This window comes from Callorhinus ursinus, unplaced genomic scaffold, assembly GCF_003265705.2.
Source record: "Callorhinus ursinus isolate GAN/ISIS: 27379988/994484 unplaced genomic scaffold, GSC_fseal_2.0 scaffold38, whole genome shotgun sequence".
Classification (NCBI taxonomy): domain Eukaryota; kingdom Metazoa; phylum Chordata; class Mammalia; order Carnivora; family Otariidae; genus Callorhinus; species Callorhinus ursinus.
This window is the reverse complement of record NW_027397100.1, coordinates 9,929,132-9,956,485: the sequence shown is the minus strand read 5'-3', so window position 1 is coordinate 9,956,485 and position 27,354 is coordinate 9,929,132. Positions and strand designations below refer to the sequence as shown.

Below are 27,354 nucleotides of genomic sequence, written 5' to 3'. Positions count from 1 at the left end.
CATGATCTTGACCCCAGCTTCAGCGACCATGACTGATTGAGACCAAAGGGCCAGGGCTGGTGGATGTGTTTCTGGAGCAGGATATACATAGTTTGGTGAAAGTTGTTATCCACGGTTCAGGAGCTAAGACGTGTAACTTAAACTAGCAAAAGGCAACATTTGATGGGGCGGAACCTGCAGGCGCGGACCGTTCCTCCCGAGACCAAGAGCTCTGCCGGGCCGCTTTCCCCGTAGCTCCCGTCCCGAGCCAAAGCTCGAGAACTTCCGGTGCGTTTCGGCGGTGCGCGAGAGCGGGGAGAGTCCGAAGCTGGTGAGTGCGGCCCCCTGGCCTGCTGGAACTTTTCTGCCTTCGCTGTCTTTTTGGCCCGGCCACCCTTTTCCCGACTCGGGATCGCAGAGTGCCCTGAAGTGGGTCGCCTCGCCGGGACGCGCGCATCCCGCCCTGTGGGCCGGTGCTGGGACCCTGGTGGCTCTGCAGGCCTTTCTCCCCGATAAACCGTCACCAGAGCCCCCGTCGGCAGTACTTTTTGGGGCACCCGGGGTAACTTCGCTGTTTCCCTAACTTGAGAACTTGGGTGCCGGAGACCTTGGCGGCGCCCGATTTGGTTCTGTCCGACTCTAATTTCGGGTAAGGTAATTTGCCCAAACCGACCCTTTGTTTCTCATCTACAAAGTGGATATCATGTTTTTATTAAATAAATGCTTATCGAGCATCTAGTGTGTGCTGGAGGAACAAAAACACTCAAGTCTCACGGAGGTGACAGCCCATAAACGCAAAATTGTAGCCTAGTCAGGGAAATGGAAAGGTATGGGGTGCGGGGGGAGTGAGGGTCTCATGGGATACCTGACCTAACCCCGGGTCAAGCAAGCTTTAGTGAGGAAGTGAATATTGAGCTGCCATCAGAAGAAATGATTTGAGGAAGAGGAGAGGGAAGAGTTTTTTTTTTTTTACCCAGGGAGCCTCCTACTTGAGGGTCTGTAAGAGGCCAATGTGGCTAGAACAGAGAGCTGGGGGGCGGGGGGGGGGGATGCATGGTATGAAACAATCAGAAGGAGTTGGGCGGGGCCAGGGAGCCCAGGCCTTGTAGGTCTTATAGGTCAGGGTAAAAATTCTGGTTTTCCCGGAGCCATAAGAGAAGCCACTCAACATGGCATTAAGTGTGGCTTAGATTGGCATTTTGAAAAGTTCCCTCTGGCTCTTGGATGGAGAAAGGGTAACTTGGAGTAAGGAGGTGATGGAGAGAAGCAGATGGCTGTGACTTTGTGCATTCCAGGGCATTTTCTCTGTGCCAGGCCATGTACCAGCTGCTGAAGATACAGTGAAGAGAATTATGGCTGGTGTAATTAGAATAAAGGAATGTCATTATCAAGGAGGAGCACAGATACCACAAGGGAAAATGGCTAGTTGATGAACAATTACTCTAAATGCAATAGCTCTTCATTTAGCAAGTATTTATTAAGTACCTTCTGAATTCAGGGTTGGGAATAAGATGATGATGATGCAAATTATTTAGAGCAGTGGCTTTCAGGCTTTTTTGACTGTGACCTACAATAACTAATACATTTTACCTCATGACCAAGAATCCATACAAACACATAAAACTTCAGAAGACAGTTATTATCTTTATTACTCATGATGCATGCTGTTTTTTTTAATTCTCCTTCCATTAAAAAAAAAATTAACTCTGGTTGAGACTCTAAATTGATTTCTTAACCCATTAATGAGTTTTGACTTGCAGTTTGAAAAAAAATATGCTGATGTAGGGTGAGTCATTTGTCGTGGTTTGGGGTTAAGATGATAAAACATTGCCTCTAACATTTTTGGAACCAGGTTGGCCTTCCTTTCCTCACTGTTTTATTTTGTTCTGTTTGCTTAACATAAAAAAGAGTAAGAAGAATTAAACAGGCAGCTGGTTCTTCAGTTTGTGAAATTTGGGGGTCTTGTTGTTTGTGCATCCGGCTGGGTTGGAAGTGCCTAGAGGTAGTGGTGACTGTCCTACTCTGTGGATGTTTCACAGATCATTGTTTCAGGCAAAGATCTGGCACGGTGCAGGTGCTCAGTGATTATTTGTTAAATTGAATAGGTAAGCGTCTTGGGACTAGAAGGTTAGATAATTGTTTGGATTAAATTAGTTCATGTTGGAACCATTCCTATAAATACCACCCAGGCGGTGTCTGCCTGCCTACACGTTGTGCCACTATGTCCCCATGGATAGTTCAGAGGTGGGTAAAATAAGTGTTCTTGCTCTTTCTCTTCTAAATACTGATCCTAGGCCAGCCATGCCACCTGAATCCATTCTGGGCAAGGGGTCCAGAGTTGCCGCTGACTGTAGGCCCTGTGGGAAGTTGTTTCACTCCCTGGACTTCAGGGGTTTTTATGCGTAAAAGGAGAAGAGGAGGTTTGTGGTTGAAAAGCTTTCTGCTTCTGAAACATTTTATGAATTTTAGATGCCGAGCACCCACTTTCCACCTTCTGTCCATTTCTGGGCCTGCCTTGAGGCTTATGGGAAACTGGGTATATGCTGGATTTAATCATCCTTCTCAGCTCCTTGGGACTCTTCAGCAATAGGGTTTAGGCAGAGTTACAGTGTGAGGCAGTTTAGGCACAGTTGTAGTTTCGAATAGACCACCCAGGCTTTCCCCACCTTCATCCTGTTGTGAGAGAGAGATCTGGGAGCAGATCCTGAGCGGACAGTGAGAGGAACATTGACCTGGAGGACAGGGTACCCAGGTTCTAATTTATGTGACCTTGCATGACCTTGAGCATGTCACTTCTCCTCAGTGTCTTTCTGGCTATGCAGTGAGTGTTCTTTCTCAATAAACCAAAACACAAAATCCTCTTCTTCCTGAGTCTTATTTTCCTCATCAGTAAAATTGATGCAGGGTTGTGGCGAGGATTAAGGGAGATAATTATGTCAGGGGTCTGATTTAATCTGGCACATGCAGAATCCTCAGCAAATGAAGCATCTTTCCCCAAGTTCCAGTTAACTCTGATTTCTTTCTTTTTCAGTTGTTCTGGAAGACAGGAGGGATTCTCTTTTTGGTCACCTAGCGCTGATCCCATGGCTGCCATGCAGATGGATCCTGAGCTTGCCAAGCGCCTCTTCTTTGAAGGGGCCACTGTGGTCATCCTGAATATGCCCAAGGGGACAGAGTTTGGCATTGACTACAACTCCTGGGAGGTGGGCCCCAAGTTCCGGGGTGTGAAGATGATCCCACCAGGCATCCACTTCCTCCACTACAGCTCGGTGGACAAGGCCAATCCCAGGGAGGTGGGGCCTCGAATGGGCTTCTTCCTTAGCCTGCAGCAGCGAGGCCTGATAGTCCTGCGCTGGAATGCCGTCCAGGAAGAGGTAGACCTGACCCCAGCCCCAGAGGCTGAGGTGGAGGCCATGAGGGCCAACCTCCAGGAGCTGGACCAGTTCCTGGGCCCTTACCCATATGCCACACTCAAGAAGTGGATTTCACTCACCAACTTTATCAGCGAGGCCACGATGGAGAAGCTGCAGCCCGAGAGCCGGCAGATCTGCGCCTTCTCAGAGGTGCTTCCCGTGCTCTCCATGAAACACACCAAGGACCGCATGGAGCAGAATCTACCTCGCTGTGGCACTGAGTGCAAAAGCTACCAGGAGGGCCTGGCCCGGCTGCCAGAGATGAAGCCCAGAGCCGGGACAGAGATCCGCTTCTCAGAGCTGCCCACACAGATGTTCCCGGCAGGTGCCACGCCAGCAGAGATAACCAGGCACAGCATGGACCTGAGCTATGCCCTGGAGACGGTGCTCAGCAAGCAGTTCCCCAGCAGCCCCCAGGATGTGCTTGGTAAGGAGAAACAGGATTCTTTGGGAGTGGACCAAGGGATGGGTATATAGTAGGGGGTACATCTTGGGTTATCTCGTCCAGTGGTTCCTATACTTGGCTAGGAAGCAGGCTTGCCCATTCCCCCTGGAGACTGATTCAAGAGAGCTGGAGTAGGGCCCCAGCAGTATCTGTCTGTGTGTTTGTCCATATAATAAACAAGCACCGTAGGTGAACCTGATGCAGCCAGTACTGTTTGGGAACCAGTGATGTGGCCCAGCCCCTCATTTTATAGATTGAGGTTCACAGAGGGAAAGGATTTGACCAACTATATGGACAAAGTGAGACCAGAGCCCAGGGCTCCTGGTTCCCAGCCTCCCATCTGCCTCCTCAGTTTTCTCCTGATTCTCTCAAAAGTGTTGGTCTCCACTGGCTTAGACCAGGATAGTGATTTTTTAAAAATTATTATTGTTTTTGTTATTTTTCTCCCTTATTGCAAAAATAATAATATGGTCATCATAGAAGCAAAACAAACAAAAATTCCCTCCCAATTCCCACCACTTAGAAATAACCATTTTGGGGGCGCCTGGGTGGCTCAGTTGGTTAAGCGACTGCCTTCGGCTCAGGTCATGATCCTGGAGTCCCGGGATCGAGTCCCACATTGGGCTCCCTGCTCAGCGGGGAGTCTGCTTCTCCCTCTGACCCTCTTCCCTCTCGTGCTCTCTATCTCTCATTCTCTCTCAAATAAATAAATAAAATCTTAAAAAAAAAAAAAAGAAATAACCATTTTGTACATTTGGGTGTATTTGCTTTTTGTCTTTTGCATGTTTATGTCTCCATGTGCAGCATTTCATTGCAGTCTCTTCTCTGTGTATTTCTATGTATCTCCCTTTAGTCTTTTTTTTCTTCCTCAATTATATGTGTTTGTGTGTATAAATGAATTTTTACAAAAACAAGATTACAGTATATTTTGTAATCTGCTTTAGCATAAACGTTTTTCTATGTCACTGAAACAGCCCCTCCTCGATAGTGGCTGCTTAGTTATTGAACCAGCCCTCTGGTTGGTTGGACCTTTAAGATATCCCTATTTTCCCTGTTGTATCATCTGATGAACATCCTTGTGTGTACTTATACATACATTTAGGGTTGAATTGCTGGATCAAAGCGTGTGTGTTGCTAGCTGGGGTGAGGCTGTTGCCCATCACCTCTGAAATGGCGAGTTAACAAAGGCCTCTTCCAAAGGGATGGTTGGAGAGTGATGTCGTTTCAATTTATATTTCTTTGATTCTAGTGACAGCAAACATTCGTCACATCTTTAACAGCTATTTATATTTTTTCTTTTACAAATTGTCTAGGTATTTGCATATTTTTCTGTTGGAAGATCAGTGAGAAATTTGAATATAGGGCCCTTCATATCATTGGCTCTCTGATAAAAGGGCACATTTTAATGGGTGCATCCTAATGCATTACACAGTATTATTATTTAATAAGTAACACTTAAGAAATTCTGGCTTAAAAATGAACAGAAATCCTGTTTTTTACCTCTTAAACGTTTCAGTTCTTCAAAGTAATGTTGTGAAAGGTCTGTTGCAGGGATAACTTTGTATCTTCCTGACAGCTCTTTGAAATTACTTCTGATCTCATAACTTAATTTCGGACTAGGCCAGAAATGCATGAATTTAAGTAAATGCCCTAATTTCAGAGAATAAGCTCCTGTTTTCACAAACCAACCAGGTAAAGCCAACTGTAGAAGCAAATCATTAACCTCTGTCATAGAAAGGAAATTTGACAATATCTTGAAAATGTCAGTCAAACATCCAGTATATCTGGACCAGGCAGCTAGACAAACTTAGTTCCACAAGCCTGGGAATAGAGAACCAGTTTTTCATATCTCTGGAGGTGACAGAGATCAAACACCATGCATTTAAAGAGGTACTTGGTGTTGAGTGCATCTGTTCTTTTTACGACCCATGTGTAGGTATGACACCACAGAAGCCCTCATTAAATTTGAAGCCAGAGAGAATGTCTCTGATCAGTAGCAGTATATCTTGGCAACCAGAGACCCAGTTGCTTGCCCAAGGACAGTGGCTTCTGGATCATGGCGTCTCTTTGTTTCAGACAGGCATCTGGTGGAAATGTGGGAATAATAATAGCTAATATTTCTTGAGCGCTCCTTTGTGCCAGGCATTATTTTAAATGCTTTATGTGAACTATATTGATTTATTTAATCTTCCCCACAGCCCTCAAATAAGGAAAATGAGGTATAAACAGATTGAGTAACTTGCCCAAGATCACACATCTCTGAAGGGTGGAGCCGAGATTTGAACTCAGGTAGTTTGGTTCCAGAGCTCATGCTATTAGCCACCAAGCTGTTCATAGAGATTAAATCACAGAGCCGTGTGGTTAAACAAATGCAAGTGATTTGGGCTAGCAGGCTAAGCCTAGAACAAGTACTCACAAATTTTCCTCTTCTGGGAAGCTCTGGAACTGTTCTCACCCACTAGGAATTTTGTTTTATCTTTCCATTATTCCCATTGCCAAGCATTTGATGTGTGACCTTGGGTAGGTCCCTTGACCTCATCTGTAAAATGAGACAGATACCACCTTCCCTGAATACCTTGTGGAGTTGGGCTGGGGATTACATGGTGTAGTGCAGCATTTCCTGGCTCTGGAGCAGACCATTTGCATCAGAATTACCCGGGAAGCTTTTTAGGGCTACAGATACTGAGGCTTCATCATCTGTCCTCAACCAGGCTCTCCATGGGGGAGACTTGGGCAGCTTTGTCTTCAACGAGCTCTCCTAGTAATTCTGATAGGCAGCGAAGTTTGGGATCCACCTGACATAATACCCATGGACACATTTTGTAAACTTTCTAAGTGCCAGGCAAATACTAGGTAGATCTCTTCCTTACAGTCTGATTTTATAAAACCACAGTTTGGTTTTTTGTAGCTTGAGTTTAGAGCAGTTCAGCCAACTTGAACTGAGCATGTACTCAGTGCAAAACCCCACCTAGCAGGAGTGCTCTGCAGGGGGCCACCACCTATTGCTGAGGTCCAGTAGAATTGGTGGCCTCATAGCATCGGCTGGCTCTCCACGCTCTCAGAATCATTCTCCTCTCTGCGCCTCTCAGGTGAACTCCAGTTTGCCTTTGTATGCTTCCTCCTGGGGAACGTGTACGAGGCATTTGAGCACTGGAAGCGGCTCCTGAATCTCCTGTGCCGCTCCGAGGAAGCCATGGTGAGGCACCACACCCTCTACGTCAACCTCATCTCTATCCTGTACCACCAGCTTGGCGAGATCCCGGCCGACTTCTTTGTGGACATTGTCTCCCAGAACAACTTCCTCACCAGTACTTTACAGGTGAGCCATCTTTTGGCTGACACCCGTGTGGGTCAGAATTATGGCGAGGATGTGTGAAAGCCCCTTCAGGAGGGTTACTTTTCTGTTTTAGTTTCCTAACCTCAGGCTGTTTCCTGGTTCTCTCTTCCACTCAGTTGTAAGTTCCATGGTGCCAGAGACCCTCTCTCTATACCACCATTCGCCTGCCTTGCTCTGAGAGTGCCACGCAGTGGGGTACTTGGCGTTTGAATAACCTCCACCTCTATGAGTTATTCAGCTCAAAACACTTTTTCTTTCTCCCCGTAGCCATAAGTTGGTATAACCCAGTAGGACAGAGTTTTGAAGCTTGTTATTTCTAGGGAAACATCTGCAGCTCCTTAGATCTCATTTAAGCATTAAAGTAACTTTGATTTCCTGTTCAAACAAAACGTGCCAGTTTCTGCAGAGATTCTCTGACAGAAAAAGTGAAATTTGCTTTTAACTTGGCAATTAAATTTTCATTATGAGTGGTAATTAGGGAAGAAGCTTCAAACAACTTACAATCTTCATCCTGTGCTATTTCCTCCCTTTGCAAATAGATTAGCTTCCTTTATGTTCCTGGGACAGCCTCTGTCACTCACATTTTGTAACTTTCTCAAGTGTGGAAGAGGCAGAAGCTGCAAGCTGTCAGTTTCCATACTTTTTGTTCCATGAGCTGCTTTTTTCTCCCTGTGTGTGAGACCACAATGAGGCCCGCTCCTTTGAAGGTGGCTACTCACTAACCTACCACTCCCACCCAGGGTGAGAAAAGGAACAAACATTCAGTAAATGCCTGTTGAGTAGCAGGCATCATGTTTGTCATGCTACTTGGGTTCCCTCATTTAATCTCTCTGGAGCCCTTCAAGGCAGGGAGGATTATTTCCTATTTACAAATGAGAACATTGAGACTCAGAAAGGTTAAGTCATTTATGTAAGGTCACACAGCTGGTAAGTGGCAGAGTCAGGATTTGAACCCAGGCCTGAGTCTTGTGATTATGCTCCTGTGTCCTGAATATAGTGTAGATTCCTCCAGTAAGGATTCTTGATTGACATCAGTGGAGACACCGTGAGGGGCTTATTTCTCAGAGGCATGGGACACTTTTCTACAAACAACATACTATTGGAAGAATCCCTGTAAGCAGGCAGCTGACTTAAAACCCTGGCAGTTGGGGGTCTTGTGCAGACCATGGGGAAAGTTGGTCAAGCTGATGGCTTGAGCCTGGTGTGTTCCACTTCAAAAAAAGAAAAAAAAAAGAGTTATAAAACTTCTCTTTTATTGGTTCTTGACAGAAGAGAGAGAATTTAAGTCCCTTCATCTCTCCTCTGAAGGGGAAATACCACTCTACCCCCGACAAGTTCCTGGGTCACATGAGCTAGTAACTGATGAGGAGTGAGGGGGGCATCAGCTTGCTGACTTGCCTCTGGCAATGACCCATGGGAATGATGTGCTACCCTTGTGATGTGCGTTAATGCTGTCACACAAACCTAGGAGTGCCACACTGTGTCATTGGCTGTCCTGACCATTGTCAGCAGAGCTGACCAACAGCTGAGCTCTGATTGCTGACGCTATGTTGCCAACAATGATTTATGAAGCAGAGAGGGCCCGGCTGGATTGCTAGATGCCCAGGTGGGGTGTGCAGAGCTGATGGTTGGAAGAATTCTGTCTGGACTTTATACCAAGAAAATGTGATGTCATTATTTGGAAAAATCCAGGACATGTGCCTTTAAAAAAATATATGAACACATATTTTTGAGCATCCTATCTTTATATATGATATTTTCCTGAAAGTGTTGAGGGATCTGTATATTAGGGTTCCTGCCCTCAAGAGATTTATTCATTGATTTAGCAGGTATTTGCTGAGCATCTGCTATATTCAAGGCTCTGTTGCAGGACTAGAAATAGAGCTGTGAACAAGACAGAGTCCCTGACTTGCAGCTTATATTTTGGTAGGAAAGTAAACAAATGACTTGATCAAGTCACTCCAGATAGCGTTGTTTAGAAGGCGGTCCTGCCCCGGTACCCTTTACCTGACATGGGCCCTGAGACCCTTTTGGTCTCATCTAGATTGCATCAGTTTGTCAGCTTCCATGCCTACCCGTCAGTGCACCTGTCTCCCATGCTGCCGCCTGAGTTACTCTGAAGTGCAGATCTGATACCATTTCTCTGCACCTCCTAATTGCCTAGAAAGTTAAAAGCCCAAACAGATCACAAGGCCCATTCTGATCTGGCTCCTGATCTGTTCTCCAGCTTCTCCTTCCTCTCCTTGTTTTCCCCTGTCACCTTCAGCAATAGTGGTCTCCTTACAAGTTCAAGGAAATGCCGTGCTGTTTCAGGCCTTTTTTTTTTTTTTAATATTTTCATTTATTTTAGAGAGAGAGAGCACAAGCAGGGGGAGGGGCAGAGAGAGAGGGAATCTCAAGCTGACTCCACACTGAGCACGGAGCCCTATGCAGGGCTCGATCCCACAACCCCGAGACCATGACCTGAGCCGAAAGCAAGAGTTGGATGCTTAACTGACTGAGCCAGCCAGGCACCTCCCCCCCCATTTTTTTATCGTGGTAAAAAATCACATAACATGTATAGTATTGGTAACTATAAGCACAGCAGATCTCTAGAACTTTTTCATTCGGCACAACTGAAACTTTATGCCCGTTTCATGCCTTCTTAACTGAACATGATTTTCATTCTGCCTGGTGTGAACTTGTTCATCCTACAAGATGCCCTCACGGCATCCCTCTCTGTGAAGCCATTCCTGATCCCTCTCCTTTCCATGCTATTAGCCTACTTTGGACTTGTCACAATTATAACACAGGCTGGGCTTGCTGAAATGTGTACATTGTCGGCCTGACTTCCCCACTAAGCCGTGAACTCTTACCCAAAGCCTGGTTTGTTGTTCATCTGGTTGTTTTCAACACCTAGTCGAGGCTTAGCACTTGTCTCACGTTGTGTTATTGGATATTTTTTGATGGCTAGAGTACATAATTCCTGTGGTAGTGTAAATAGATGCCCCTAATATGACAGGTGTAAATGGTGCAGTCTGATCACTAAAAAGGAATTGGTTAATTCAGACTAGGGTTGCAACTTGAGCAGGAGAGAGCGGATCAGGAGTGACTGTGAAGGGAGGCGTTTAACCATGTGCTGGAAGGATGACAGATTTCAACAGGCACAATGTAGAAAGGATATTACAAGTTTTTTTTTTTTTTTTTTAAATGGAGAGTTAACGTTGGTACCATCTTGGCAGTGAGAATCTAGCCCCCCACACGGAGGCACTCACTCAGGATGTGTGTGAGTGAATGAATCAGCCCATAAAAGCTTTCTTCAGCCAGCAGCCTGCTCTGCCCCCAGGTAGTCAAGTAAGTGGAACTGGCTTTCTTACTTAGGAGCTTAAATGGCTACTACCCATGGAGAGGGACTGGTGTTTGTATGTGTAAGCACTTAAAGGCTGCCACATTAGCTGGTATAAAATTAGCCACATAATGGCCTCTGCCATTAGAGGCCCTTTTGAATAGATGCCACTGGTTTTTATAAATCCCATGGATTTAGCTTGAATAAAAATTACTTGTTTTACAAAAATAGATACAGTTTTTTCTTTTATTAAAAGCAACTTGAGTCACCATAATTTGTTTAAAACCAATGAAAGGATAATCTGAATTTAATAGTATGTTAGAAAATGAGTTATGTACAAAATAAGGATTCTCATTGCTGATTGCATAGCATTTAGGCATATAGTCACATAACCTGTTTTTTTTAAAATACTTTAAGTCACAATAGGTCATCTATGCTTTCCAGCTTCATTTCTTACCAATATTCTAAATGCCAGTGTTCATCTTTAACTCTTGATGGAAGACACTGGCTCTGAGTGATGTCTGTAGTATTTTTACCAGAACACCTGTCATGATCAATTTCACCTACCTACTTGCACACCTTCTGCCGTCAGCTATCACTTTTGCACACTTATTGTGTGCATTATTTCATTTAGCCCTCACCCCAGTGCTCAGAGCTAAGTATTTAATCTCACTTTACAATGAGGAAACAGGATCATAGAGGTCACATGATTTTGCCCAAGATCACCGGAGCTAGTGGATGGCAAGGCTGAGTTTTGATTCTAAAGTCTGTGGTGGGCTCCCATTTATTTTTCCCAGATGAAACATCCCAAATTCTTGAACCCGACCTCAGAAGACATGGTTCCTGTTGCTTTTTGCTCTCCTGGTAATCATTGTGAAATGATAGTTTTATTTAACACCATTTTCTTCTTCTGCAAGTAGAAATAGAATGTTCTACCTCTGGCTAGTTTCATTCTAAGTTGAATAATCATTTGGGAATTGAAAAAATTAGGAAATTTCATCTTTTTTGTCTGTCCAAAAAATAGGATAAGATAGTGACTCAGCTACCTACCTTGATATTTTGAATTTCTCAAGGTGACCTGACTGAACTCAATTTATTTAACTTGGGTTTAAAAGAAGGCTTTTACATTTCTGGCTAAAGTAATTTACAGTTTCAGAATATACAGACTAAATGATAAAAATATTAATACCTTTTTCTATATTTAAAGAAAAATACCCAAGGGGTGTGCTTTTAGTTTTAGAGAAATGCAGTTGTTTGTGAAATGTTGTTGTCTTCTTTCAAAAGTATTTTTAAAATATCCAGGACTAATCTTCTGATATTAAGATGATTCATTTCCCAGTGATGTTAAGAAGCATTTACTCGATTTCACCTTAACAAGTAAAATAAATAGATCATTACCAAGTTTTCTGAAGAATCCATAAAATTAAAAACAAGAGAACCAAAGTAAATTATTGCTTGAAAACTAGGTAATGTCTATATATCTCCTTTTCTGAATTATGGGTTTTTAAAATATCAAGTTTGTAAACTATTGGGACAAAAATAGATCACTGGATGCCAGGGGCTTGGGTAAGGGGAGGGTTTGACCACTAAGGGGCAGCACAGGGGAGTTTTTCGGAGTGACTGTTCAGTATCCTGATTGTGATGGTATGTGGGCTTCAGACTCATAAAACTAAATACCAAAAGAAAAAAATTAATACCCGATTATATCATATAATGGTTGCATGGGTGTACACATTTGTCAAAACAAATTGAACACTTAAAATGGGTGAATCTAGTTGTATGTAAATTATACCTCAATAAAGTTGCTTTTTAAAAAAAAAAAGTCAACCTGGGCTGTGCCCTGGGTCCTGGAGGCCTGCAAAGGGGACAGTTCCAGAAGCACCTGGTCTCCAAGTACCCTGGCTTCCCACAGGGCAGTGCTGAGAATATGATGAATATGTTAAGTCTGTGTCAAGACCAAAAGAAGGCCTTGGTAGGGACGAAGGATTGAGATTTCCCTCCTTGGACTGGATCTCGCTTGACGTTTCTTACTGGCTTGGCGTTTATCACCATTCTCATCTGTACGGTGGGAACAGTCATTTCCTGTCCTCTTACCTCCCAGGTTTATAGTATGCAGGCTTGTAGTAAAGATTCAATTGACAAGTTCTTTAAAAAGGACAAAGCACTTTTTAAATTAGAAGCCTTATTTTTCAGACAGAAGGTTTTCTGTTATACCTGCCTCTGGTTGATTTCACTCCCAGGAATCGTTTGAGAGTTGGGTGGGAAGGATGAGTGATGAGTCTGAGCCCAGCCTGTTCTGACCTGTCACTGCTGGCCCTTGCCAAATGCAGGGTAGTCCCTGCATCTCATTCATATCTGTTCAGTGAGCTTCCTTTGGGCCCTAACTCTGTGCCAGGCCCTGGGCCATATGCTGCGTGTGACATGTTGATAAAAAGGACTCATTCTCTACTCTTAAGGAGCACAGATACTGTGAGCACAGTATGAGAAATGCCATAGAAAGGTTCACGCCCAGTGCTAGGGGAATAGAGGCTGGAGCAGTTCATTTCAGGTTGGGCTTTTGTAAGAGACCTGTCACAAGGAGGTGGCTTGTGAGCTGGTGACATTCTGGGGCCACCTCCTCCCCAGGATGAGTCCTTTATTTTGTCCAGCACTATCACATAATTATTGAGCAATTATTTGGTGCCAAGGACTTGTGCAAAAGTGAACCAAAAATGGATTTTCATAGAGTCTATGGTCTTCTTCATTCTTTTGCTCATTAAAACACCTCATGGGTCCTTTATGTCAGACTCTGTGCCAGGAGTGTGTATGCAGTAGGAGAAAGAGTCACTGCTTTGGAGTTGCTCCTTGTCTCTTGGGAGAGCTCAACAGTAAATGGACTGTTACCTAACTGAGATTGAAGCTACGTTCGCCGTAACCCTGGGCGCTGGAGGAGCATAAAGGAGCACCTGTGCCATTCTTGGTCTGGGAAGACATCCTAAAGGAGGTGAGGTCTCGGCTGAACCTGAGTCACTAGGAGAAATCAGTAGGTGAAGAAGGTGAAAGCAGGGATGGAAGGGTGTTCTGAGCCGAGGACAGAGCACGTGTGTAGGGGCACAGGAGAAGCAGTAGAGCGTGTTTGGCAGCTGCTCAGTGTGGCTGTGTAGGGAGGGGTCCAGTTTACTGTGGAAGGAGGCGAGCAGGAAGAGGCTTTTGCAGCTTCAGTCAGCAGGCTCCCCAGGACCTCAGGACAGACCCAGGGATATGCAGGGCCTCTGGAACTAACCCCGTTTGAAACAAGGCTTCCCTGCTTCCCGTGCAGGGCTGCTCCCCAGAGCCCCGCTGGGCTGCGCAGTCGGCACTCCAGGGCAAGCTCCGTTAGCTGCCTGCAGACAGGCGGCCAGCTTCCCTGCTGCCCTCCGCCACCTCGCTCACACAGCCCTTCTAATTAGTTATTGATCGGCTGTTGTGTCGTCGCTGTGCTGCCTGCTCCTGTATTTAGTCGATTCCCAAGTTAATGACACCAAATTCTGTACCCCCCACTTGTGCTTCTGCACACCCACAGCCTCCAATCACTTCTGTCCCTGCTACCACTCCAACAGAATGACTCCAGACAAAGACCACTGAAACGAGCTTCACTCCTGCCACCAGGCAGTGGAGAAGCGGCCGTGGAGTACACCTGTTAACTTGGTCAGGTCAAGGCCCCCGGAGCCCAAATTCCTTCCATGGTGACCTGCAGGCCGGCTACAGCCGGAGACAGAAGTGGAACAAAGAGCTTCCCCCACCCTGACGCTCCTGCTTCTGTGGGGTGGTCTGGGGAAAACTACTCCTTCCTTTCCTGTTAGTTTTCATCCAGTCATTTAACTCCTCTTAGCCTCTATTTCCATAAAATAGGTATTCTGGTGTGTCTTCCCAGAGCATGGTGAGGATCTGTTGGGATACTCCGAAACTTCTTTGAATTTGAAAACAGTAAAATAGTATGAGAAGGAGTAATGAGTTTGCTGTTACTCTTAGAAGTGATTGGGATCCAGGAAAATCCAGAATGGAGTGTCAGATATAGAGAAAATTACTGCTTTGCCCCCTGTCCAATGTTTATATCAGATGAAACTGAATTAAAAAGAACATCAAAACAAAAGAATATCTAAAGAACTACAGAAAACCTGACTAAAAATGGGTGAAGGACTTAATTAGACATTTCTCCAAAGAAGACATAGAAATGGCCAGTACATCTACATGAAAAGGTGTTCAGCATCACTAATCATCAGGGAAACGCAGATCAAAACCACAGTGAGATACCACTTCACACCCATCAGGATGGCTATTATTAAAAAATAATAATAATAAATAAATAACAAAAAACAGATCTTGCCAATGATGTGGAGAAATGGAACCCTTGTTCATTGCTGAAGGGTGGCTTCCAGGGGTTGGTGGGAGGGGGAAATGGGAAGTTAGTGTGGGTAAAGAGTATCAGTTGGGAAGGATGAACAAATTCTGAAGATGGATGATGGTGACAGTTGCATAGCCATGTGAATGTACTTAATGCCACTGAATTGTATACTTAAAAATGGTCAAAATGGTAAATGTTACGTGTATTTAATTTTTTAAATGATAATGTAAAAGGTTAAAATGGTAGGTTTTGTATTATGTACATGTTAACCACAACTTTATTTTTTTTTTTAAGAGAGAGAGCATGTGCATGAATGGGGGTGGTGCAGAAGGAGAGGGAGAGAGAATCCTAAGCAGGCTCGCGTCCAGCATGAAGCCCGATGTGGGGCTCTGTCTCACAACCCTGAGATCATGACCTGAGCCAAAATCAAGAGTTGGATGTTTAATATACTGAGCCACCCAGGCGCCCCTGTAAGCACAATTTTAAAAGAAGAACATCAAAGACAACTTTCAAGGGGAATAGAAACCTCTGACTGGCAGCCTGTGGCCCATGAAGATTAGAGCAACAGTTCAGCCTCGTTGGCCTAGGGCCTGGGACTTCATGGGCTGCAGGGGCTTATAAGCCCTCCAAGCCTTTCTTGGTACCAGCTGGTGTAGTTATAGCCCAGGTGCCCAGGAGAGCTCCCTAGGGGACTGGGCCAGGGTGATGGCCCCCCTGGCCTTACTCTCAATGGGGCATCTCTGCCCAAGATAGTAATTTTCCATTCTAGTCCTGCCCCAGCTTTTCAGCTGGGTTTGGACCTTCTTTCTTGGTTTGGGGGGAGCACAGCAGGTGTCCTGGGCCTGTGCCAGCAGCAGCTGATCCACCCGCCCCAGAGAGCTGAACACCATGAGGAAATTTCCACAGCTTTCTCGGCCCCCTCTGTGTTCTCAGGAGTGACTTATCCTCTGTTCTCTGTAGGTTTTCTTTTCCTCCGCCTGCAGCGTTGCCGTGGATGCCACCCTGAGGCAGAAAGCTGAAAAGTTCCAAGCTCACCTGACCAAGAAGTTTCGGTGGGACTTTGAGGCAGAGCCAGAGGACTGTGCCCCAGTGGTGGTGGAGCTCCCTGAGGGAGTAGAGACTGGCTAACTGGGAATACTGTTGGCCAGGGGCGGTCCCTTCCCCCACGGCTGCCGTGCTGGCCTCTCCATTCACCCCTTCCTTCTGGGACCTGCAGGGGTAGTGGCCCCACCAGGTTCTGCAAAGATGGAGCCAGAATTCCCTCTTTCACCAATAAATAAGTTTCTTCAGTGCCCAACAGGCAATATGCATCCCGAAGGCACATTCATGGGTTCCCGTCAGGGGAAGGCTAACCTGACCAGATTCCAGCTCTTTCAGAAGCTCTCGGGAGAGACCTGCCTCAGCAGCACCCTACTTCCTTCCAGAGGAGAAGAATGTGAGCCAGTAGCCTAAGAAAACTGATTGTTTATTCCATAGGATGGTTAGAATAACAAGAAACCCTGGATGGCACAGTGTCTGAGCTATCAGTTGGTGATTTAAAAGTTAAACAGGATGGTAGGGAGATGAGCTAGAATTTCTGCCTGTCCTTGTTGAATGGGAACACATCACAGAAGACACGGGCATGGGACCACTCACGAGCTCCAGACTGGGGAGAAGGGACCCAGAAGACAATTGGGTTGAATCTGACAAGTGGGCAGTTTTGGCGTTCTCCAAATAAGTCCCTTCCTTCTGTCTAGAGGTCCCAGTGGGTAGTTGTCCAAGACTGTTGTGGCTTCTGACCTCAAGGGCCTTCCCAATGCCACGTCTCTCCCATCTGTTCCATTCTGAGGCCTCAGACCCAGAGGTGAGACTTGGCAACCCTTCCATATGGCCCCATTCCTCACCAGAGTCACCATGACTGTTTCCGATGACCTGGAGATTCAACAACAAAGAGAGAGGTTCTTGCTCTGGAGAGGCTTCTTTGGCCCCGTTGAAGTTCTGTGCCTTTATTCAGGGCTCTGGAGATGACCTGGCCAACCTAGATCTTCCCAGTCCTGCTGTGGAGCTGTCAGCCACGGGAGTAATGATGCTCCCATTTCCTCGGAGTCCTGAGGGCATGCCCGTCACACACAGGTTCTGCCACCCTGAGCACAAACCACTGTACTACGACAAGAGTCCCTGTGCCATTCTTTTCCAAGGTGCGGCTCATACCAGGTTTCTGAATGAGAATCCATGCTGGTTAAGACTTTTGGTTCCACTTGTTTCCTTGGAGTTGTTTTTCCAAGAGCATAATGTACATTAAAGTCTTTGAGTTGAGACTGAATCCCCTTGTGTGAATCTCTCTTGCAGTTAATTTGCCCACTTAGCTGCCAGGCCACTGTCCACAGACACACTTCTTCCTACTGAGCGCCAGGCGACCCTGCCTGATGTCTTCAGTCTCTGAAGGAGGCAAGCACCCGGTGTTACCTGGGGCCTCCGAGATAGGCATACCTGAAGGAAGGATTGAGGCCCTGTAGCTTTGTAATAATCAGAAGTTGTTCTCTTCCTCCTGAACCCCACTCATCACAACTACTTGGGAAGCTTGTTACAAGTGCACATTCCAAAGGAAGGAATTCCTGATCTAAGCTACAACATGGATGAACCCTTGAAAACGCCGTGCTGAGTGAACGAAGCCAGACCCAGACCCCATGTTACATGAGTGCATTCATATGGATTGTCCAGCATAGATCCACAGGGAGGGAAGTTAGTGGTTGCCAGGGACTAGGAGAGTGGGGAGTAGGGTTGACTGCTAACGGCTACAGGGTTTCTTTCTGAGGTGATGGAAAGGTTCTGGAATTAGTGGTGATGATTGTACAACCTTATGAATATATTAAAAACCACTGAAAATGTGCATTAACATGGGGAATGTTATGCTGTGTAAATTATAACTCAATAGTATTTTTTTTAAGTGCACATTCCCGAGCCCCACCCCGCAGGAATTCCGAGGCAGTGAATCTGGAGATGGCCTGGGTCCGAAGGCACACTCAGTTCTGAATAACTACCTGGAAGTGACAGCATTGCAAGTTAGTACCTAGAGCTCTACTGGGAGAAGATTTGTTTCCCACCGACATTGTCAGGGCAGCACCTAGAAGTGGGGTCACATGACTTTGTTCTGTGAGCTATTGGTCTTCTGTCTACACAGACCTGCTACCCCCACCACCCACACAAGCAGGGGTTAAGAGAATTAAGTGCTCTGTTCTGTTACTTCACTTACTCCTCACAAAAGTAGGGGGTAAGTGCTACTATTCTCTCCATTTTATGGGTAAGAAAATGGGCTCAGAGAACTTCAGTCATTCTGCCGGGGCCTCACAGCTGGGAAGGATTGAAGACAAGAGTCAAGCCCAAGCCCCTTGGTGTCCAGGGTCCCCGACAGCCTTCCCCACTCCCCGCTTCATCTGGAGCCTTGGTCCTGGTGCCAGCCAGCTGTGCGACTTCGGACAAGCCCCTTCCCTTCTCTGGGCCTCGGTCTACTTACATATAAAGTAAGAGAGTTTGCTCGGATTTGGGGTTTCTGATGTAGATTCTCCAGGCTCCCTCACGTATTTAAAAGTGGACTGTTCTGTTATTTTAAATGTTTTCAAAAGGGAAACTACATTTGCACAGGATAACGTGACTGGGCTGACAAAAAACCAGTAGGTCTCTTGTTTGGGGCTGGAGTGACATCGACTCCGTCTTCTGCATGTCCCGGCTGGCAGTCCTCTATGTGTCTTTGATGAATAAAAAATGTGAAAACAAATTAATTATTACTTAATACTTGCAGTATTTCTGGAAGGCAGAAACCTTGCAAACGGAGAGCTGGTGGCCTTGCTGATCTGTAAAGCTCCTTCCAGTTCTAACACATCTAAAAGTGAAGCTATTGGCAGGACCTGGCCTGATTTCCAAATCCCCTCTAATGCAGGCCTCCTGAGGTCTGGCTCTTATTTGCAAGGCTGCTTTATCCTATTAACAGAATCAGCAGAGGTAGCAAGTCTCCAGCCACTCCCACTGTCCCCACGACAACCCTCGGTGATCTGAGCCCATCCCTCTAATTTCTCACCTCATGAGCAGCGGAGGAGTTCCCCGCCGTGGACTGCCTCTCACCATTGATAATTACTTTCCCACGTCATCCCTTGTAAATATTATTTAATATGCCCAGGGCGCCGTGACATGTTGGTTGGTTAGTCTCCAACTAATCAGACTCTGGCTTGACCAAAATGCCATCCTCTGCTGAAACAGGGGCTGGAGATGCTGGGTGAAAGCCTGGGTGAAGCCGTCACTGAGTCTCAGCAGCATCACATCTGCCAGATCAAAAACAGAACGGAGTGGGGACCCTGGGCTCCTGCCCTGGACTGGCCTCCCTGCTGAGGTGGGGGTGGTGGTGGGAGCCAGAAATAGTGTGAGTTGTTCCCTGCTGGGGGGGGTAGGGGTGTGGCCCCAACCTGCCAGGCCTCCTGTCCTGCGTCCTCAGCCTGGTGCTCACCAGCCTCAACTCACTAGGTTTCTCTGGAGAACAGAGATCCTAGGGGCTGTGGGTTAAAATGTTTGGTGGGAGGACGGTAGGAGAAGTAGGGGGCTTCTCAGTCCAATGTCAGATGACCTGTGTGAAAGAAACACAGCTCTGTCTTTCTTGGATCTTTGTCTATCTCCTTCCCTCCCCAGATTTCTCCAAGTTTCCTGTGTCACCTCCAGACATTGCTACCTGGCTCAAGTCTGGACTCAACACTTCCAAAGGGATGCTGATTGACAGATGGGTTACATTTTGGGGAGAGGGAGCTGTCACATGAGAAGCAGCTGGAGAAAAATGTGGGACCCTCACTCAAGACAGACTGGGAGAGCTGTCTTGAAGGAGGAGTTCTCTGCACCCTTCAGAGCGTGGAGTTGGGACCCACGGGAGAAGTTACAGGGAGGCGGCTGTGGGCTCTCTTCCTTCTTCATCCGAACGGTACTTTCAGAGTGCTGTCCCGGTGAGCTTACGCTCATTTGAGGGGGAGGGGCAGACAACAGGCATAAGAAGTAGGTTACAGAGATTGTTAGTTGTAAGAAATGCTCTGGAAAAAACCAGAGCAGGATAAGGAACATTGAGAGTCCTGGCAGGGTAAGAGGAGATGTCGCGATTTAAATGGGGTGACATTTGAGCACAGATTTGAAGGTGAGCAAGGAGCCATGTGGGCATCTGGTGGAAGAGGGTTTCAGGCAGAAGGAACAGGGAATGCAAAGGCCCTGGGGCAGGAGCATGCCTGGTGTGTTCTAGGAACACCGGGGGTCATATGGTGAGGGTGCAGTGATCAAAGGAGAGGAAATCTGGGCAGCTACGAGGGATCAAACTGTCCAGGGCTTAGGGGCTGTTGTAAGAACGTTGCATTTCACTCAGTGAGATGGGGATCCATTAGAGGGTTTTAAGCAGAGAGTGACGTGGTCTGACTTTTGTTTTAACCCGGATCACAAGCTGCTGCGTTGGACACAGACTGCAGGGGGATGGGCGGAAGCAGGGAGGCGGGGAGGGAGGCTAGAGCAGTAATCCAGATGACGGAGGGCACTGACTCAGGTCCCAGTGCTATCAGGTGTGCATGCTGGGCTGCATTCATGACTTGGGTGAAGGGTGCACTGGCGGCCTTCCAAGGGCTCTGCTAGCCCAATAACCCCTCACTTCTCCAAAGGCTCAGAATCTAGGCAGAATACCAACTCGTTGGGTCCCCATCCCCACACAAGTCCCCACTCTCCCGTCCCATCAGGGATCTGTAACTTGCTGTCACGCGGTGGTCTTGCAGCTCACAGAGAGCTGAGGGCATGTGAAACCCCCACTGGTCCTCATCTGTCCTGGTCAAGAATCATTCCTGCACCCACTTCCACCATGGCAGTTGTGCGGACTTCCTGATGATTCGTAGGACCTAGCACGTAGTGGGGGGCTTCCTTCTGGCTGCCAGGTGCTGTGTCAGGTCCTTACCTTATATGGGCAGAGCGCCAGCTCTTCAAGGAAGGCCTTATTCCTCATGGTACAGATGAGGAAGGCAAGACTCAGAGGTGAGGCATGGGCCAGCGCATCTCGGAGCCAGAATTCTAGCCCGCCTGTATGAGTGCAGCGCTGCCCTCCACCTCCAAGCACTCCTTCATAAGGACAGTTACATAATCTGGGATAATGACCTGTGGATCCAAGGCTGCCAGCTGACGACTTACGGCAGCAGCCCCAACCCCACTGACCCCTTGGTTTGTGACAGCTTCCTCGTGTTGCCACCCAGACCCTTTGTGTCCATGCTGGACCGACCTGGCTCGGGGGAGGTGGCACCTGGGTGTGGGAGGAGGGGGAGCAACATCCAGTCCAGGAGGAGGCTGCTTCTGCCCCTTCCGGACCACTGGGGCCACAGGGCGGGGGGCTGCTTAGTCTGGGGTGCGTGTGGGCAGAGGCCCCTTGCACTCTGGCCTACCAGAGTTGCTGTTGAGTTTGCAAAAGGCATTTGCTTTAGAGAAAGATGCTGCCAGATGTGGGGGCTCCGAGGGGCTGATCTCATGCCCAGACATCTGCTAGGCAGGTCTTCGCCTCTGCTGTCACCTCTATGGCTCAATAAACTGTTCTACTTGGGGTCTCATGGCCTGAAGGTAGAGGATGGGATGTGGGAGTTGGGGGGGGTCTTCATGGCACATTTCAAATGAAGATGCCTACACCACTATTCTTGTCCCTTTTGGAAATTGTTTATGTCCTCTGCTCATTTTCTGTCCGATCTTTTTTTTTTTTTAAAGATTTTATTTATTTATTTGACAGAGACAGTGAGAGAGAGGGAACACAAGCAGGGCGAGTGTGAGAGGGGAAGCAGGCTTCCCGCTGAGCAGGGAGCCCAATGCGGGGCTTGATTCCAGGACCCTGGGACCATGACCTGAGCCGAAGGCAGCCGCTTTAACGACTGAGCCGCCCAGGTGCCCCTCTGTCCGATCTTTTGTAAAAAATATGCATTTGTCTTATCACAATATATCGTAATATTAGAAATATTTCCCCAGTTTGCCTTTTAATGTTATGTTTTGAACTGTATGCTTTACTTTTTTATATGCCATATATGTCCAGCTTCTTTTTGATTTGATTTTTCCCACTGCTTTAATGCTTAAAAGTGCAAGATATTAGCCTATATTTTGTTCTTTTTATATGTAATGCTTTTGTTCATTTTGTTTATTTTATGTTTTTAAATGTGTTATGCTTTTTTTAATTTTGTGTTTTGCCACAGTCAAAACCAGTTTTCCTCAGCCCCACTTAATCCATCCCTACTCCTACCTTTTATGCCTCACATCTACTCTAGATTTTTCCCTCCAGATTTGAAGTCTTTTTTTTAAAGATTTTATTTATTTATTTATTTATTTATTTATTATTTATTATTTATTTATTTGACAGAGAGAGACACAGCGAGCGAGGGAACACAAGCAGGGGGAGCGGGAGAGGGAGAAGCAGGTTTCCCGCTGAGCAGGGAGCCCGATGTGGGGCTGGATCCCAGGACCCCGGGATCATGACCTGAGCCAAAGGCAGACACTTTAATGACTGAGCCACCCAGGCGCCCCCAGATTTGAAGTCTTAACACTCCACCTCGCACCTCCACCCTTGTTCTTTGCTCAGCCACTGAGGGCTTTCTCGAGAGCCTTCCTGACCCCTCCCGGTGTTCACCGCCAGAGCCACAAGCACAGCTGGCCCTTGCTGTCAATCTGGTGAGGCGGAGGAGTTTCTCGTGGCTTGTCAGGGCTAGAATCATCTGTTCATGATTCTGTGGCACCTTGCTCCACGCACGGGGCTAAGTGTGTAAATGCTTTATTGATTGGAAGATCACCGCTCCCTCTCTCAGAAGGCTCTGTCCCTGCACTAAAGGCCCCTAGAATGGCCAGTCGTCGCTATTATTGTAGACCACATGACTCATTTCTGTTCACCCCTTTTTTTAAAGGTTATTTATTTATTTATTTGATATAGAGAGAGAGACAGCAAGAGAGGGAACACAAGCAGGGGGAGTGGGAGAGGGAGAGGAGAAGCAGGCTTCCTGGGGAGCAGGGAACCCGATGCAGGGCTCCATCCCAGAACCTTGGGACCATGACCTGAGCCGAAGGCAGACGCTTAACGACTGAGCCACCCAGGTGCCCCTGTTCACCTCTCTTACAATGTCAAGCCTCCTTTGCCTTGAGGAAAGCTTTTCCTACTTGCTACATCCTTGAGAGGAGCGCCAATCACAGTAACTCAGCCATCCTTCCATCCGCAGGGATAGACACACAACTTCAGCGAGGCCACTTGGCATCATCCCTGGGATGCTGCTTCTAGGTGTAGAAGGGTGCCGCCAGTTTTTGGAGTTCTGGTGGTAGGGGACTCTCATTTGGACCTAATAGGGCTCATGATACCCATCAAAGAAAAAAAAAACCCTCGCACTTGAAATGAGGATGAAGCCAACACAGGAAGAAGCTAAGCTGAGAGATGAGAATGAGAAAGAGCCAAAAACATCACTGGAGCAAGCCCTACCTGCAGCCCACAATCCCCAGGCTTCCTCCTTCATGAGTGAATACAATACCTTTTTATCTATTATTTTTATTTTATTGTGGTAAGAACATTTAGCATGAGATCTACCCTCTTAAGTTTTTAAGTGTATAATACTGTATTGTCAACTATAGCTACAATGTGGTACAGCAGATCCCTAGAACTTATTCATCTTGCTTAACTGGAACTTTATGTCCATTGACTTGTAACTCCTCATTTCCCCATCTCCCCAGCCCCAGGAAACCACCATTCCATTCTTTGATTCTATGAGTTTGACTGTTTTAGATATCTCACAATAGACAAGATATGGAAATAACTTATACATGTTCATCAACAGATAAATGGATAATGAAAATGTGATATATACATGCAAAGGAATATTATTCAGATTCAGCCTTAATAAAGGACATTCTGCAGAATGTGATAACATGGATGATCCTTGAGGACGTTCTCCTGAGTGAAATAAGCCATCGCAGAAAGACAAGTACAATGTCTTTTTCTAGAAGCCCCTTGCAACAGGTTTCTGCTCTTGCAGCTAAAGAATCCTAACTCACTCCTGCCTCCTGAGACTTTGGCTTTCATTGCCTGTCGCTCTGCAAAACTCCCAAGAAGTCACAGTCCAAAAAAGGACACCTAGAGGCCACAGGCTTATCCAGCAGTTGGTGAAACCAGGATCCCAAGAGGGAGAAAGAACTCGTCAAAGGTCACATCGTGAATTGTTTTCTGGGGAAAAAGAGTTTGAACCCAGTGGCCAGCAGCCTGGAGGGTGCTGCGGGCCCCGGTGATGGCACTGGAGCGTGGGTTGGCTGTTGACCTGCTGTTTGGGAATGCACCACCCAGACAGGATGGCCGCTACCACATCAGCCTGTGAGCAGGCAAGGGGGAACCCGCCATGGGCCAGAGCCAGGCTAGGGAGGGCATCAGGTGCCTCTGTTGTTCTGCCCCTGACGTCGCCCACGCTGTCAGGAGAGGGTGGTGGTCAAGGCTATGGCTACCATTTATCGAGTGCTCACTATGTGCCCGACAGCAGGTGAAACATGTAGCTTTACCTGTATTCAGTCTCACAGCATCGCAGCATCCATGTGAAGGAAGTACCATGGAAATCTCCATTTTACCAGCAAGGAAACTGGCCCAGAGAAGTCAGGGAGTTCTCTGATAGTCACACTGCAATTGAGCCACACACTTGGACAAACCCAGGCCAGCCTGACTCCAGAGCCTAGGCTCCTACCTGTGTCAGGGGAGGCAAACTCAGAGGCCAGCAGGGGTCGGGCAGGCCACATGACTGAGTGGACAAAGAACCCACCTCGGCTCTGCAGTTCCAGCCGCTTGCGGCCAATTCAAGGCAGGCTTGTCAAAGCTTCCAGTTTCTCAAGAGAAGCCGGAAATCTGGATTTTCATGTGCAACTTCTCTATTTTTAAATGTTGGCAGCAAATTTGGATTAAAAAAAATATGGTGCAAGCCAACCAAAATCATATTCGCAAGCCTGTGGATTGCAACTTTCCTGCTTTACTATGCTCTTGTGTGGCCTCAGGACCTTGTTCTAGTCCACGGAGGGCTCTATCCATCCCCTGGCAGGAGAACTGACCTGTCTGGATTAGAGGCATGGTGTTGGTAGGTCCCCGCCTTGCCCTGCCCTGCCCTCATTCTGGGGAGACACTAGAAGCAGGGGCAGGGGGTGGGGGGAATGCCAAGAGAACAGACTCGCGACTCAGTTTTACAGGTGAGGACATTGGGCACAAGTGAGGCAATGTAAATGGCCAGTATCCTATAGAAACTCAGCGAACTTGCTGCTTGAGGTCTTTCTGAGCCCCACGTGTGGTGCTCTTCTCACCACTACCCAGCTGATGGCCATTGGCTGGGAAAAGGAAACACCTGGATTCTGGAGCATGCCAGAATCCTAGCCTTGCCCATTGCAACGATAATACTAGGGAAGTCACAGGGCCAGGGGAGGGTCCTAGCGATTGTCTGATCCAGGCAGGGTGGGTCCCGGCACATACCAGTCCCTCACCCAGGAGGGATGTGATGAAGTGATCATGACACCCTTTCCTTCTCAGTGTGGTACCCCAGGGAGCCTTGGCCACCTGTAGGAAGCTGGCATGTGAGAGAAACCTGTTTGTCTTTCCTGGTCTAGTTCAAGTGCCCTCTTCTTAGAGGACGGGGGAGAGAGGCCCCGAGAGGGTAAAGGTTTTATCTAAGGTCACCTGGCATGTTTGTGCCGGGGCCGGGGTCCAAGCTGCCCTGTGTCCAGCCTGGAGCGTGGACTCTGTAGGGGTGAGGCTGCTCCGTAGGGGAGGTGTCCCTGTGGTCTCATTTACCTGTCTCAAGCTCAAGAGCTGCGTGCTGGGCCTGAACACCTTACCCTTGTTCCCCACCAGGAAGCTGCAGCTCTGCAAGCATGTCGGGAGCCTTGACATTGCCATAATCCTTGGACAAGTCCAGCTCTGGGGCTCAGTTTTCTCCTCTGTAAGATAGTGATATCGGTTCTGCCCCAGGCTCCTCTGAAGGCCCAGTACCTAGTCCCTGAAGGGCAGGGGGCCGTGCACCCCCCACCTCCAAGAGCAGGGGTCTGAGCCAAAGGTACTTGCAGCCCCTTCTGTGTGCTGCATCGGGAGCCAGGACCCGTGCTACCAGGGCACACCGAGCTCAGTCTGTCCCCTCCGTCCTGATGCTCCCTGGGCCAGAGGGCAGGCTGTGCCTGTTTCATCTTCAGGCCACCCCAGCCCTCAGCCCTCTGGGCCTGGCACAAAGGAGAAGAGTGAGTGAATGGATGGGTAAATAACAGCCTAAGCAGTCCTTGTCAAGCCACCCCATGTGCCAAGCTCCCTGCACATGTCACCACTCATCCCGGCAGCGGTGTCGTGCAGTGGAGGGAGCCATACCCCCTCCCTGTCATCTGTTCATATGCACACACACACCCTTCTCTCCAGGCTGTGGTTTCCCACTCTCCCCAGAGCCCAAAGCTCTTTCTGAAGTCCTGACCCAGGCCCAGCCAGGGCAACTACCCATGAGTTTTCCTCGGACATTCTGGGCCTCACCCTGCATCCTTGGCTTGGCAGGACTGGACTTTGATGGGCCTCACAAGGCAGGGCTGAGACCAGTGGGATGAAGTTATGGGAGGCAGATCAAGAACCTCAGAACTGTTTTTGAGGTAGTTTACAGTCAAAGCTGCCCAGAATGGAATGGGCTCTTTAGAAGTAGTGATTTCTCTGTTCCCAGGGGCATTCAAGTAAAACCCAGGCAGCTTAATGGGGTTAACACAGACCTCTACCAGGAGAGTAGTTTTCTAGGTGACTATGAAGTTCCCTTTCCAGTTCTGAGACCACAAATCATTTTTCTAGGACTTCATCCCAAAGTCACTTGCTAAGACAGAAATGGGTGTTAGCAGACGTGATTCAGGACAGAGGAAAGGGCAGGGACCCTGAAACCCAGCTGCCTTTTTGCAAGAGTAGTTTCACTGGTCCTCCATGGGTCAAGGCCAAGGCTGATGTGACACCCTAATCTAGCCCAAGAGGTTCCCACAGTGGTGCTGGGGGGGTGGGTCCAGCCACCAGGTGGGTGTAGAAGCCAACAAAAGCAATGGGGTAGGAGCTGGGGCTCCAGCTTCAAATTGGCCAAATGCGGCTTTTCAGGATCCCCAGGTCATGGAACCCTGAAGGCCTGTAACTCAAGCCTACGGGGGAGGCAGGAAAGAGCATGCACCAGAACTCTCACTGCTTCCCTCTCACGGGCTCCACAGAGCTCACACTCCTCTGTCTCTCTCACACGCTCTAGGATAGACACAGCCTCACCCACACCCAAACTGCTCACACACATCAGACGCGAGCACACATCGTGTGCAGGGACACCCACAGACACGGAGACACACCCTCCTGGAGCCACACAGACACCACACGCACGCCAGCATGAACACGGGCCACACTCGTTCGTGAAACATCCCTGCCACACACGCATCTCAGCTCCCTGGCTGCAGAAGGTGGGCCAGGGCCAGGGGTATGCGCTGGGG

At 47.7% G+C, this 27,354-nt stretch overlaps 1 protein-coding gene across 2 annotated transcripts; it reads left to right on the top strand.

Annotated features, from left to right (window-relative positions):
• The first annotated feature begins 249 nt into the window (after window positions 1-249).
• AAR2 (AAR2 splicing factor) lies at window positions 250-17,164 on the top strand. 2 transcript variants are annotated; one of them, XM_025876609.1, is made up of 4 exons: window positions 250-310; window positions 3,011-3,819; window positions 6,927-7,156; window positions 15,823-17,164. In XM_025876609.1, exons 2-4 carry the CDS (start codon window positions 3,063-3,065, stop codon window positions 15,988-15,990), a joined length of 1,155 nt encoding a protein of 384 aa, XP_025732394.1. In that variant the 5' UTR covers window positions 250-310; window positions 3,011-3,062; the 3' UTR covers window positions 15,991-17,164. The 2 variants fall into 2 exon arrangements, with proteins under 2 accessions (XP_025732394.1, XP_025732396.1); XM_025876611.2 differs by having other exon boundaries at window positions 265-628.
• The last annotated feature ends 10,190 nt before the right edge of the window (window positions 17,165-27,354 follow it).

Excerpts from the sequence above, each read along its gene's own strand:
- AAR2 (XM_025876609.1), top strand. The coding sequence starts at position 3,063 with ATGGCTGCCATGCAGATGGATCCTGAGCTTGCCAAGCGCCTCTTCTTT. Across the intron at positions 3,820-6,926 it reads CAGCCCCCAGGATGTGCTTG|GTGAACTCCAGTTTGCCTTT; the intron begins GTAAGGAGAAAC and ends TGCGCCTCTCAG. Across the intron at positions 7,157-15,822 it reads TCCTCACCAGTACTTTACAG|GTTTTCTTTTCCTCCGCCTG; the intron begins GTGAGCCATCTT and ends TGTTCTCTGTAG.